Source organism: Fistularia commersonii, chromosome 19, assembly GCF_037954325.1.
Source record: "Fistularia commersonii isolate RoL2024-O1a breed Wild chromosome 19, RoL_Fcom_v1.0, whole genome shotgun sequence".
Classification (NCBI taxonomy): Eukaryota; Metazoa; Chordata; class Actinopteri; order Syngnathiformes; family Fistulariidae; genus Fistularia; species Fistularia commersonii.
The window spans coordinates 1,917,501-1,930,270 of NC_141302.1; the positions used below are offsets into that span (position 1 = coordinate 1,917,501).

The window sequence follows — 12,770 nt, forward strand, 5'->3', positions numbered from 1 at the left end:
GGGGAATGTACTCTTTCTGCACTGGAGGGGACACGACGGGGAAAGGATTATTTAAATACCAATATAATCTCGCGGCTTTGGTTTTGTCGCCATAATGCGCCCTCCATCCCGACCCCCCCTCCCGAACCTCCGCCCCTGTGTTCCATTACCTCAGAACGCCCATACGCCCCTGACCTGAATGCCACGGCGCCCCCGGGGGCCCTTCGTCAGCGGCTGACGCGAGCTGGCCGGGCGCCGCCTCGCTCTGCGGCCGTGTTGGAAAAATAATGGAATAAAAATAACGGGATGAAAATAATGGACCCGGCCGGCGAGGAGACCCGGCACCGGGTCCGCCTGGATGTTTACACAGATTTGAAATATAACCTCGTTATTTGAAATCTTTCAGAAGATGCCGGGGAATCACTTGAGTTTGTGGCTCACACTTTATTTAAAAGCATGTACAAGTACTGCCTTGTGTAACAACCGTGTAATAACCGTGTAATACCGATGTAATAACTGTGTAATAGCTTACCGACCTTTGACCTTCCACCACTCCCTACCCCTGCAGGCAGAGGAGTTCATGGACTGGTGGAGCAAGTTCTACGCGTCCACCGGGGAATCTGGCAAGTGCGGGTCGTACCTGGAGAGGGGCTTCGACACGTTGCAGGTATCAAGTGGAGTGTGTGTGTGTGTGTGTGTGTGTGTGTGTGTGTGTGTGTGTGTGTGCATTGAACATGCTTTAAAAGGTCACATACAAGATACTGGCATACTCACACTTCAGTTGGCCCGGTACTTCTGGTTGCCACCCCCCCTCCCTCCCCACCTCGTAACCATAGCAACCAAGGGTGCCACGGCTTCTTGATGCTAGTCGGCTTCGCTGTTGAGAAACGCAAAAGATACTTTAGAAAGTACTACAGTAATGCAGTAGTACGGTAGAACCTGACTTACGAGCGCAATGGCTTAGGAGTTTCTCGAGCTACGAGCCAGATTTTTGTCTTTGTGATACGAGATCTGGGTTAAGAGCGAGCGCAATCTGACGCCACTGCCCGCCAAGTGTCGTTTAAAAACAGACAGGGACGCGCCGCCAGCTAGTCTGGACAAAATCGAGGGTGTACGTGTTTCGGACTTGTCCTTGAAGAGACGGATGATAGTTTTAAAAAGATGAACGGCTTCACTCCGTCGCTAAGTTTAACCATAACGTGTAGCAAAGTAGCATTGCGTGCGTAGCCAGTGCTTTAGGGAAATAAAAAATGTCCGATTTTCTTTGATCGAGTCCATTTTTCCTGTTCAAAACAAACAAAAGCGAGGGTTTGGAACGGATTCGTAGCGTTTCAATTCATTTGAATGGGGAAATTTAATTTTAAATCCAAGCATCTCCAAGTCCAAGTTCCTCTGGACATGTTTCCTTTCATGGCCACAAACATGGAGTCCTTCTAGGAATGAAGTACGTGGTGCTCCGTTCCCAACGCGCCGCCGCCGTCGCCAGTGACTCACGGACGTCGTCCTGGTCACGCCGCCGTCAGCCCCTCGCCCAGTTCCCTCGGCCTCCGCCGCCGACCTTCTCCTCCGCGGGGGGACGAGGACGCGCCGACTAATCCCGGCGGAATCCGGACTTCGCTTTCCTTAATCCCGAATTAGACGCCCTCCCCCGGGGTCGGCGCTCCAGACCTCCTCCGACCTTCCTCATGACCACGTTCTGAAAAGATCTCAGATGACGTCACCAACACAAGCTAACAAACTAGCTAACAGCACGGAAGGCTAGCGGCCTCCGCTAACATTCTACAGGCGAGGCTACAGGGAGTGGAGATGAAGAAGGTCAAGAGCTGGAGGATCATGTGGGAGCAGGTGGAGAAAAGTGTCAGGAGAAGGTGGAGGAGATGGAGGTGGAGATGAAGATGTGGAGGTCCTCCTTGGGAGGGAGGAGGATGAAGAAGGAACCGGTCAGACTGAGATGGTTTGGACCTGGACGGAGGAGGATGGTGAAAATCTGGGTAGAAGGAGGAGGTTGGAGCTGCCAGAGAGGAGATGTATGGATGGAGAGGAGGAGGACGAAGGATGAAGACTGGATGGAGGCTCAACTGAGGGCTGAGATGTTGATGGACCTGCTCCAAAAGTCCCAGGTCCTCCACCCTCCTCGCTCCTCCTCTCCCTGGCACCAGGATCTGTCCAGACCCTCCTCCACCCTCCTCCTGCATCATTCTTTCCAACTTAACCTCTTTGTTTCCTCAGAGAAGCAACTTAAGGAGAGGTGAATGGCCTCTAAGCCCCGCCCCCTGGCAGTAAAACATGCTGTAATTGGCTAACTGGAGGCCCGGGATATACGGCCCGGACCGAAAACCGCAAACGGTGCTTAATAGGAATTATGGATCATTGAATCATGAGATTGTGGTTGCACAGCGGCTAATTTGGCGGAGAAGGAGGAGGTTCTAATTTAGGAACCTTCTGGAGGAACGTTGTTTTCCCTCTGAGTCAGACCAGAGGTCTCAATCTCTTTGCATTTAGCGTACTTTAGCGTAGCACAGCAACCGGGCCCTCGAGACTGCTGTCAGCCCACTGTGCAGGGAGCGGCTAACGCTAGCGGCTAGCGGCGCCAGCGCGGTGGCTCTAGATGTTTCTTAGGCATTTGTGCCGCCACTTCTTGTTTGCACGATGAGCCGTCATCATCCCGTCTTCCTCCTCCTCCTCTTCATCCTCCCCTGGGTGGGACTGCAATGTGTGTGTGTGTGTGTGTGTGTGTGTGTGTGTGTGTGTGTGTGTGTCCTCTGTGGTTCCACATTTGGCACTGATGTAAACAAACATTTCTAATGAAAGCAAATGAATCTTCTGGAGCTTTTCACACACACACACACACACACACACACACACACACACACACACACACACACACGCACACACACAAATCAGAAAGAACAGGGTAAATAGCTTAAAGGTCGTTCGCTGATTGATTCGAACCTCCTCTCCCAAAGGTGTACAACTCGGAACTGGAGAAGGTGGAGGCCTTCCATGGCCTCTCCGACTTCTGCCGTACCTTCAAGCTGCACAGGGGCCGGACCCAGGAGCAGGGTGAGGACCCCTCGGTGGTCGGGGAGTTCAAGGTAAGGACCCGATCGGATTTGTGATTGATCCAATATTGATCCTTGAAGCAAGATGGCTCAGTTTTCCCCAGGATTCAGTTAGCTCGAGTCGGGCTAGCGGGCATGGCTGGTCTGGCCAGTGGGTGTGGCTAGTTGGGAGAGTAGGCGGGGCTAGTTGGGGGAGTGGGCGTGGGTAGTTGGAGAGTGGGCGGGGCTAGTTGGTCAGAAACCCTTTGGCTTTTGGTCAAGGTGTGTTAGTGGTAACCATCCGGCCTCCGTCGCAGACAATCAAACATGTTTGAATCTAGAAACTTGACTGCTAACACGGTAGCCAATGAGAAAGAAGAGGCGGGACACAGGAAGTAGTGTCAGGCGGCGCTAAGAACAAAGATGGCGGACAGCGAAGGAAGGCTGACGAGGCCAAACAGGACAACAACAACGGAGGAAGGAGTAGACGATTCGCCCTTTATCGGCCATGTTTGTATACAAACGGTTCAAGGTTAAAGGTCAGGGATTTGACCTCGGAGGTGACCTTCGGAGCAAATCCAAATGTTTCGTCTCCTCTTGTCTTTGACCACGTGACCCCGCCCGCCTCTCTACCGCCACTCCCTGGCCCCGCCCCCTCCTCTGGCTCCGCCCATCACCCCCCAGGGCATGTTTAAGATCTACGCCCTGCCGGAGGACCCCTCGGTCCCCGCGCCCCCCAGGCAGTTCAAGAGGCTCCCCCCCAATGGCGTGGAGGAGTGCCTGGTTCGGGTCTACGTGGTCCAGGCTCACGGGCTGCAGCCCAAGGACGCCAACGGGAAGGTACGGGACGGCATCGCCGTGGAAACGCCAGGCCTTTTCTCTACTGTGGAGTATTTTGGTGTTCTCATCAGCCGAGTGTGCGTCCTTCAGTGCGACCCCTACGTCAAGATCACTTTGGGGAAGAAGACCCTGGACGACCACGAGAACTACGTGCCCTGCACTCTGGAGCCCGTCTTCGGGAAGTACGTCGTCGTCTTCCTCCGCAGATCTCCTCCTGGCAGGGGAGAAAAACAAACCGTCCCACTTTTAACAACAAAAACCAAAAGACGTCGAGGGTCGCTCATGCTAACGCTAACGCTCAGACCGTAATCTGACACCTTTTTATTTTAATGATATAAGCATTCGAAGAAAAACAGCAGCTGATGGTCTCACTTTGGTCAGCTGGATTTTCAAAATAAACTTTATCTATTATGATTTCATGAGAGCAAGTGTTTGACCTCTGGTGATAAGGTCAAAGGTTATAACACTCACCAAACACAAGCATCAGTTACACTCAGCCACTCTTAAATGTGTCATAATAATATGATAATAATTCTGCAGGGTACTTTCAAGAAAACATACTGATGTATTTAGAATATAATAATAACGTGTAAAAATGCATTCTTTTAACATCTCCAGATGTACAGTAGTGAGAACCTCTAAAATAAATTTTAAAAGTAGCACTTTATAAAAATCAAATCAAATAAATAAAACTAACATTCTAATTGAAATGGAACCAGCGGTTATTTATTATTTTCAAATAATTATTTGCTGTGCTTCAACTCCACTTCACCCTGATTGGACGCACTGGAGAACCAGGAAGTAGCACCACATCAGTTTTTGAGTTCCTCCTGTTCAACATAAAACACAACTCCAGCGTGTGTGTGTGTGTGTGTGTGTGTGTGTGTGTGTGTCCTACCTGGGCATTTCTCCTTCTCCTTCCTCCTCACCCCCCTCTTGCAGCAGTTTTCCTCCAGTAGGGGGCGCTGTGCTCACACGAATGGAGGCCTCGGGCCGAACGCACCTCCTCCTCCCCCTTCTGGTCCTCCATCGGGGCGGCGAGGCCTTCGCTGACACCGGGAGGAAACCGAACGGACGCGTTCTCGTCCATATTTACGTCAGACTCGGCCTCGGGTCTGACGTCGGCAAAATAAAAGACCGGTGTGAAGTCCCCAAAATGAAAGATTAGCTTGACCCCTGCCAAAATAAAAGACTGGCTTATGTCACCAAAATAAAACACCAACAGGGTTCACCAGGAAACTGTTTATCCACACACTCCGTTGCGGTGCGTTCCTGCAGGATGTTCGAGCTGAGCTGCTCGCTCCCGCTGGAGAAGGACCTGCGCGTGGCGCTCTACGACCACGACATGCTGACCAAAGACGAGAAGATCGGGGAGACGGTCATCGACCTGGAGAACCGCTTCCTGTCCAGGCACGGCGCTGCGTGCGGCCTCCCCCGGTCCTACAGCGTGTGAGTCCGCAATTAGCCGTTAGCTGTTAGCATCCCCTCGCCGCCCAAAACAAAGATGGCGGTCCTTGATGATGTCTTTGCCGTCAGCTCCGGCGTGAACCGGTGGCGCCACCAGCTGACGCCCAGCCAGCTGCTGGCCCGCGTGTGCGAGCGGCAGAACCTACGGCGGCCCGTGTACAGGAAGGACTCCATCTACTTCCAGGGGGCGGAGCATACGGCCGCCGACCTCGGTGAGCATGCCGCCGCCGCCGCCGCCACTGCGCTTTTTCCGCCAGAATGGCGGCTAAAGCTAACACGTTCTGATCGTAACTTCACCGCAACCCCCTCCTCCTCCACCTCCCCCGCGCAATAAACGGGGGGAGTAAACAGCGAGGTCATAAACGTCTAATAACTCCCCCCGTGGGAGGCGGCGTGTTTGCGCAGGGCATTAAGGAACCGGCGGCGGGAAAACAAAGGCGGCGAGTCGCCGCGGGCCGGGAGCTGGAAAGCATCAAGTGCGTGGAAGTTCAAGTGGAGTGTCGTTTGGCGCCACTGAACACACACACACACACACACACACACACACACACACGCACACGACCTTCGGTACATTCGAAATAACTCAGACGCCATCAAAAACAGCTCAATGAAATAACAAACTTCACAGATTTATATCGCCCGCAGCTTCGACCAGTGTGTGTGTGTGTGGGTGTGTGTGTGTGAGAGGCTCTTACCCGTTCAGTGAATTCACAGCAAATAAATCAGTCGTCACGGCGATCCCTCTCGCGCTCCGCCCGGCTTCACGGCCTCCTTTCCTTCTCCGTGTTCCCCTTCCTCTAGGAAAAAGAAGATAATTATTAACAAATAAATAAATGTCCCAGGAACCGAAACTGAGCGAGAGATTAGCATTCAACGGTTAGCGGTAGCAGCTGGTGGGCGCTTGTTCATGGCTACTTAAATGAATGCTTAAAATTGCATTACATATGTTGCGATTAACTTTTACATACTTTACTTACTTTGTTAGCTTATTTGACGTCATTGGAAATGGCAGGGTTTAATGCTATCGGTAGTTAGCGGCAGCTGCTAGTGCACAGACGAAGCTAAGGAAGGGCGGGTTTGTTTTTGCTAATTAGCGACAAATAATCAATCTGCTGACATGATCTCATTACATAGTAAGTTACCTTTATTACAAAAGGAATAGTAGTTTAACAGGAATTAGCATGTGATAAAGTAATTAGGCGCCACATTGTGCCTAACATTTATCACAGAAAATCTAGCACACTATAATGTCAATTAGCATCACGTTGGACCCTAATCACATAGTAACGAGTAACGAATATAAGAAATGGGAATAACGGTTTAACAGTGTTGTGATTTCTTATTTTGTTACTCATTATTTTTAATCACCCAGCACTGCATAATGTCAAAAAGCATCCAACTGAGAAGAAATAGAAGCTAATGTTTATTACAAAGGAATAGCATTGGAACAAGCACATGGTTGCTTACCTTTTTTTTTCAAACTATGAATCATAATTATTATTTTATTCATGAAGTTTAAAAAAAAATCAGTTTTGAATGAAACACAGTCGTGGAGCTATGACACGGTAGTTACGCTTGTTCCAGTTGTTATTACAGAGTAGTTACGGTCATCTTCGGGGGGGTCAAAGGTCACGCACGCCTCACGTTTTACAACTTATGACACGAATTTGGCGGTCGGTGGGTCCGGACCGCAGGACCACCTGACGTGCACGGCGACAAGATAAATATTCGGGATTAATTTTCACTGTTAAACACACACACACACACACACACACACAGAAGCCGCGCTCGTGTTCCATTGCTGGTGCGATGCAAGGTCATGGTTGTCGTTTTGGTGATTTATGGTGCAAATGTGTGTGAGTGTGTGTGTGTGTGTGTGCGAGCGTATGTGTGTGCGAGTGTGTGCGCGGGGGCCAACGTCAACATCGCGGTCGTCTCCTGGTTAGCGAGGAGCGCCGCTTAGCTCTCTTTCCACTGTTGCCGCGGTTACCCTGCGTCAGCCCGCTGTCCGTCAGGAGGCGATGGCGAATTGGCGGCGGGGCCTTTTCCGTCGCGCTCCCTGTTTTTCTAACTCCTCTCCCTCCATCCCTCCGTCCCTCGGGGAAGCCCCGCCCCCTCGCTCTGATTGGCCACCGCCCATCCCATTTGATCCTCTCCTCCCTGAAGCTGTCAATCAAACCTTCGTCCTGCTTCCTCTCCTTCTTCTTTTCCCTAATTTTCGTCTCCTCTTCCACTCATCTTTCTCCACCTCCTCCCCTTCTTCTTCCACTCCTTTCGTATCCTCCTCTTCTCCTCCTTCTTCTCCTCCTTCTTCTCCTCCTTCTTCTCCTCCTCTTCTTCTTCCTCGCTGGTGAAGGTGACTAAGAGTTTCGGGGTCATAAACTCCTGCTGCTCCTTTGATATTTGCGTTGTTCTTGGAAGTGCCGGAGATTTTCCTCGTTCCGCCGTGAAGCCAGCGAGCCTCTCGGAGAGTATTAGCCGCCGCGTGTGCGTGCACGCGGCCGTGCATATGTGTGTGTGTGTGTGTGTGTGTGTGTGTGATTGATGAATAATTCCTGCGTGCGCCCCCACAGGCTCCACCCACTTTTCTGTATTTCCACTTTCCATTAGGAGTTTAACAAGATCTCGCCTTGACCTGCGCTTAACCCCCGACTGTCCTCATCCCTTCACATGTGTGTGTGTGTGTGTGTGTGTGTGTGTTCAGACGATAAGCATGTGTCCAAGCAGCACCTGGGCCGGCTGGAGGAGCGGCTGTCCCTCCACGTCTTAAGGAAGCTGGGTCAGGTGCCGGAGCACGTGGAGACCAGGGCGCTCTACAGCCCGCTGCAGCCGGACATCGAGCAGGTCACACACACACACACACACACACACACACACGGATATATATGGAGACACACACACTCACGTCGCTGTGCTGCGTGTCCGTCAGGGTCGGCTGCTGATGTGGGTGGATCTGTTCCCGAAGTCGCTTGGCCCCCCCGGGCCGCCGTTCAACATCACGCCGCGCCAAGCCAAGAAGTAGGGACGCTCGGCCAATCCGGCGTCTGATTGGCTGTTCCGTTTCTCGCCGCCGGCCCTCAGCTCTCTCTCTCTCCCGCTCAGGTTCTTCCTGCGCTGCATCATCTGGAACACCAGCGACGTCATCCTGGACGACGTCAGCATCAGCGGGGAGCGCATGAGCGACATCTACGTCAAAGGGTAGGAGGAGGCCCCGCCCCTTTTTCCGATCGATCGATCGCGCCGTGTGACATGCGCCCTCGCCGTTTTGCAGCTGGCTGGACGGCCACGAGCACAACAAGCAGAAGACAGACGTGCACTACCGCTCTCTGGGAGGCGAGGGGAACTTCAACTACAGGTTCCTGTTCCCCTTCCACTATCTGCCTGCTGAGCAGCTGTGTGTCGTGGACAGGAAGGTGAGGGGCGGAGCCTGGGCGGGGCTGGGGGCGGGGCCAGGGGGCGGGGCCAGGGGAATGACCACGGCACTTAATACTGTGTTATTACTGTGTTAGTACCATGTGATTACTGTTATTACTGTGTTATTACTGTCAGTTACTTCACAGGTAAATGGAGGCTGACTGCAAAGAACACACACACACACACACACACACACAGTCAGAGCATAGTGTGTTTACGTGTGTGTGTGTTATGAGAACATGTTATGGATTTAGACTGAGACTTGGAGAGTCGATGTGAGGTGGTGACATGCGTTTGTCAGTTAAACACACACACACACACACACACACACACACACACACATGCACACACACACACACACACACAGCCGCCTCTTCTATCCATTTTTACAGTTTCAAGACGTCCCAAAAAAAAAAAAAAACAAGCGTTTCCAAACTCCTGTTTACGTCCTCATCGATCGCAAGCCAGGGGGCGGAGCTACAGGCTTTAGCTCCGCCCCCTGGAGGATGAACAGGCGAGATTCAGCGGGCAGAGAGGGATGGGGTTCAGACCAGGACCAGGACCAGGAGGACCGCCATGCCAAAGCCCCGCCCCCTTTACCCCCGTCGCAGAGTTTAACGTCTGACAAACAAACAAACATGGCTGACCTTCAGTCACCAAGAGGAGTGTGTGTGTGTGTGTGTGTGTGTGTGATTTTATCAATACAAAAATCAATAAACTATCAATTTGTTTGTTGATCTTGTGGCAGGAACACTTCTGGAGCCTGGACAAGGCCGAGACCAAACTACCCCCAAAACTGACCATCCAGGTCTGGGACAACGACAAGTTCTCCTTCGACGACTACCTGGGTAAAGCCCAGTGTGTGTGTGTGTGTGTGTGTGTGTGTGTGTGTGTGTGTGTGTGTGTGTGTGTGTGTGTGCGAGATGGGTCGTCAGCTGATTGGTGGCCATTTTGTTGCACTTTGAATCATATCTGTGGCTTTGGGGAAGTTGTCTTTGGTGTCAATGCAGCATGTTCATGACATCCACACACACACACACACACACACACACACACACACAGGGACCTGGGGAGGCCGGAGGAAGATGAGGACTCCAGACCCCTGGTTCTTGCCCCAAAGCGGCGGCCATTTTCCATCCCATCATCGCCAAGGCTAACGACTAATCACATCCCCATCTGCCTTTTCATCCACACACACACACACACACACACACACACACACGCGTTCACCCGTCTGGAACCGCCACCTGCGTGTTCCCAGAAACAGTTTCCACGGTGACGCGAAGCCGCAAAGAAAGGAAAAAAAAAATGGCGGCGTGTCCGTCCAGCGGCCGACCCGGACGGCGTTGGCGGTCATGGCCGATAACCGCCGCTCGCCGGCGCCGCCCGCAGGTCACCTGATCCTGGACCTGAACCGCATGCAGCGGCCGGCCAAGACGGCGGAGAAGTGTGGCGTGGAGCTGCTGCAGCAGCCGGACAACACGCTGGTGTCGCTCTTCCAGCAGAGGACCGTCAAGGGATGGTGGCCGTGCACGTGTGACAAGAACGGCGAGACGATCCTGGCTGTGAGCGCGCACGCACACACACACACACACACACACACACTCGTTTCTGGAAGGTGACTTTTGAACACGGAGGGCCGTGTGGTGTAATTACACTTCAATAACAGTAATCGTCCTCCCAACCCTTTGATCCCTTTGAAGTCTTTGAAGTCAAAGTTCATCCGCTCTTTGATGGTTCTGATCAATTAATTGATTGCATTGATCGCGATTTTCCATAGGAGAGTCGGGGGGGTCGTTGGCTGCAGGAGGAGGGTGAAGATGAGGGGCGACGGGGATGGATGGAATCAGTGACAGGTGTTAGCCCGCATTAGCACTGGTCTTGTAGGTTAGCATGAGTCAACCCATGTTAGCTTAGATAAGCCCATGTGAGGATATGTTAGCACAGGTCTCAAAGGTTAGCACGGGAAAACCTGAGGTAGCTTAGATTAGCTCAGTTTAGTGTGTGTCAACCCATGTTAACATGTACGAGGCCAAGTTAGCACGGGTTAGAACAGAACTTCCAGGTCAGCATGGATCAACTCTTAGATTAGCTCAGGTTTGCACATGTTAGCACAGCTTTGATAATGTAGCACAGGTCAACAGGGGCTAGCTTTTATCAGCTCAGGTTAGCACAAGTCTCTGAGGTAAGCATGGGTCAACCTGTTAGCCCAGGTTAGCATAGGTCTGGCAAAGCATGGATCAACCGGGGTTAGCTTAGAAAAGCTGGGGTTCGAAAAGGTCTCGCAGGTTAGCACGGGTCAACTCAAGCTAGCTTAGATGTTTGCACATGTTAGCACAGCTATCCCAGGTAAGCATGGGTCAACTTGGGTTAGCTTAGATCAACTCAGGCTGGCACAGGTTAGCATGGGTTAGAACAGGACTTCCAGGTTAGCATGGGTCAACTCTTAGATTAGCACAGGTTTGCACATGTTAGCACAGCTTTGATAATGTAGCACAGGTCAACTGGGGCTAGTTTTTATCAGCTCAGGTTAGCACAAGTCTCTGAGGTACGCGTGGGTCAACCTGTTAGCTTAGATAAGCCGAGGTTAGCATAGGTCTGGCAAAGCACGGATCAACCATGGTTCGAACAGGTCTCGCAGGTTAGCACGGGTCAACTCAAGCTAGCTTAGATGTTTGCACATGTTAGCACAGCTATCGCAGGTAAGCATGGGTCAACTCGTGTTAGCCTATATCAACTCAGGCTGGTGCAGGTCTCACGGGTTAGCGTGGATCAATCAGCTACAGGTTAGCGCATATTAGCAAAGGCCTTACAGGTCAGTGTGAGGAGGCGGAGCTTCACAGAGGAGGAAGAGGTTCTCCGATGTTCTCCGGAGGAACCGCCGACCCTCCGGACAGGAAGTGACACGGTTTGCCGCCGCTTCCAGGGGAAGGTGGAGATGTCCCTGGAGATGGTGACGGAGCAGGAGCAGGACGAGAGGCCGGCCGGCCTCGGCAGGGACGAGCCCAACATGAACCCCCACCTGGAGGAGCCTCAGTGGGTCACACACACACACACACACACACACACACGCACAAACACACACACACTGACCTAGCGTGTTGTTCTGGCAGGCGTCCGGAGACGTCCTTCCTCTGGTTCTCGTCGCCGTACAAAACCCTGAGGTTCATCCTGTGGAGACGCTTCAAGTGGTTCATCCTCCTCTTCCTCGTCCTCTTCCTCCTCTTCCTCTTCGTCGGAGTCTTCCTCTACTCCTTCCCCGTAGGTGGTTTCCTAAAGATCGAGGAGAACCAAACGTACGGCACGACCCGCTGCTCCAAAGTTCTCCCGATCCTGGAGCAGAGGTCGTGATTTCTAGAGTTGTTCTGGAGAGCAGGTCCTCCTCTGAGATGAATGAAAAAGGGATGGATGGATGGATGGACAAGTGACAGATGAATGATTGAGCGAAGGGTGAACTTCAGAGGTGTGACGTATCTTCTCCTCTGCTGCAGAACTACGCCGCCATGAAGATGGTGGGGCCGTTCGGCCCGTCCAGGGCGGAGCAGTGACGGCTCGGCGTCGCCTCCTCTTTAATCTGCCTTGCCGTTTCATCCCGCCGCTCTCATCCGCCCTCCTGCTGAGAAGAAGAAGAAGAAGAAGGAGGAGGAGGTCTGATCTGCGGCCCCCTGCCGGGCGTCCTCGTGGTAAAGGGAGCGTCTCATCGGGATTAAAAAAAAAAAAAGTTATTTGCGAACTCGTTAGATTCCTCCCGGCTCAGGAAGTGGCACTTCCGGGAAAAAAAAAAAAAAACGCCGCCGTCTTCATCCCCATCCAGATTCCAGCCTCCGCAGATTATAATCCCGCTTTCATATCCGTGATTTCGATGCTTTCGAATCTATTATTGTTCTTTTTTTTTTTAATCAAGCAATCAATCAATCAATCAGCCTGTGACCTCACTGTGCCCCCAGATTATAATCCCATCCCTCATAATCTGAGTTTGCGTGTCTAATCTTGTTTTAAGCAATAAAAGAAAAATGGTGTGAACGTTTT

At 52.0% G+C, this 12,770-nt stretch overlaps 1 protein-coding gene across 5 annotated transcripts in view; it reads left to right on the forward strand.

The window, feature by feature from the left end:
* dysf (dysferlin, limb girdle muscular dystrophy 2B (autosomal recessive)) overlaps window positions 1-12,379 on the forward strand; it is a 67,717-nt gene extending 55,338 nt beyond the window's left edge. For all 5 annotated transcript variants that reach the window (XM_086165919.1, XM_086165918.1, XM_086165922.1 and 2 more), the window contains 15 exons: window positions 548-646; window positions 2,946-3,074; window positions 3,705-3,860; window positions 3,951-4,042; window positions 5,139-5,309; window positions 5,397-5,539; window positions 8,032-8,171; window positions 8,257-8,345; window positions 8,430-8,525; window positions 8,599-8,740; window positions 9,490-9,589; window positions 10,134-10,306; window positions 11,668-11,777; window positions 11,855-12,002; window positions 12,233-12,379. In XM_086165919.1, coding sequence (XP_086022045.1) covers window positions 548-646; window positions 2,946-3,074; window positions 3,705-3,860; window positions 3,951-4,042; window positions 5,139-5,309; window positions 5,397-5,539; window positions 8,032-8,171; window positions 8,257-8,345; window positions 8,430-8,525; window positions 8,599-8,740; window positions 9,490-9,589; window positions 10,134-10,306; window positions 11,668-11,777; window positions 11,855-12,002; window positions 12,233-12,289 — 1,845 coding nt within the window. In that variant the 3' untranslated portion in view covers window positions 12,290-12,379. The remainder of the gene's footprint in view (window positions 1-547; window positions 647-2,945; window positions 3,075-3,704; window positions 3,861-3,950; window positions 4,043-5,138; window positions 5,310-5,396; window positions 5,540-8,031; window positions 8,172-8,256; window positions 8,346-8,429; window positions 8,526-8,598; window positions 8,741-9,489; window positions 9,590-10,133; window positions 10,307-11,667; window positions 11,778-11,854; window positions 12,003-12,232) is intronic.
* The last annotated feature ends 391 nt before the right edge of the window (window positions 12,380-12,770 follow it).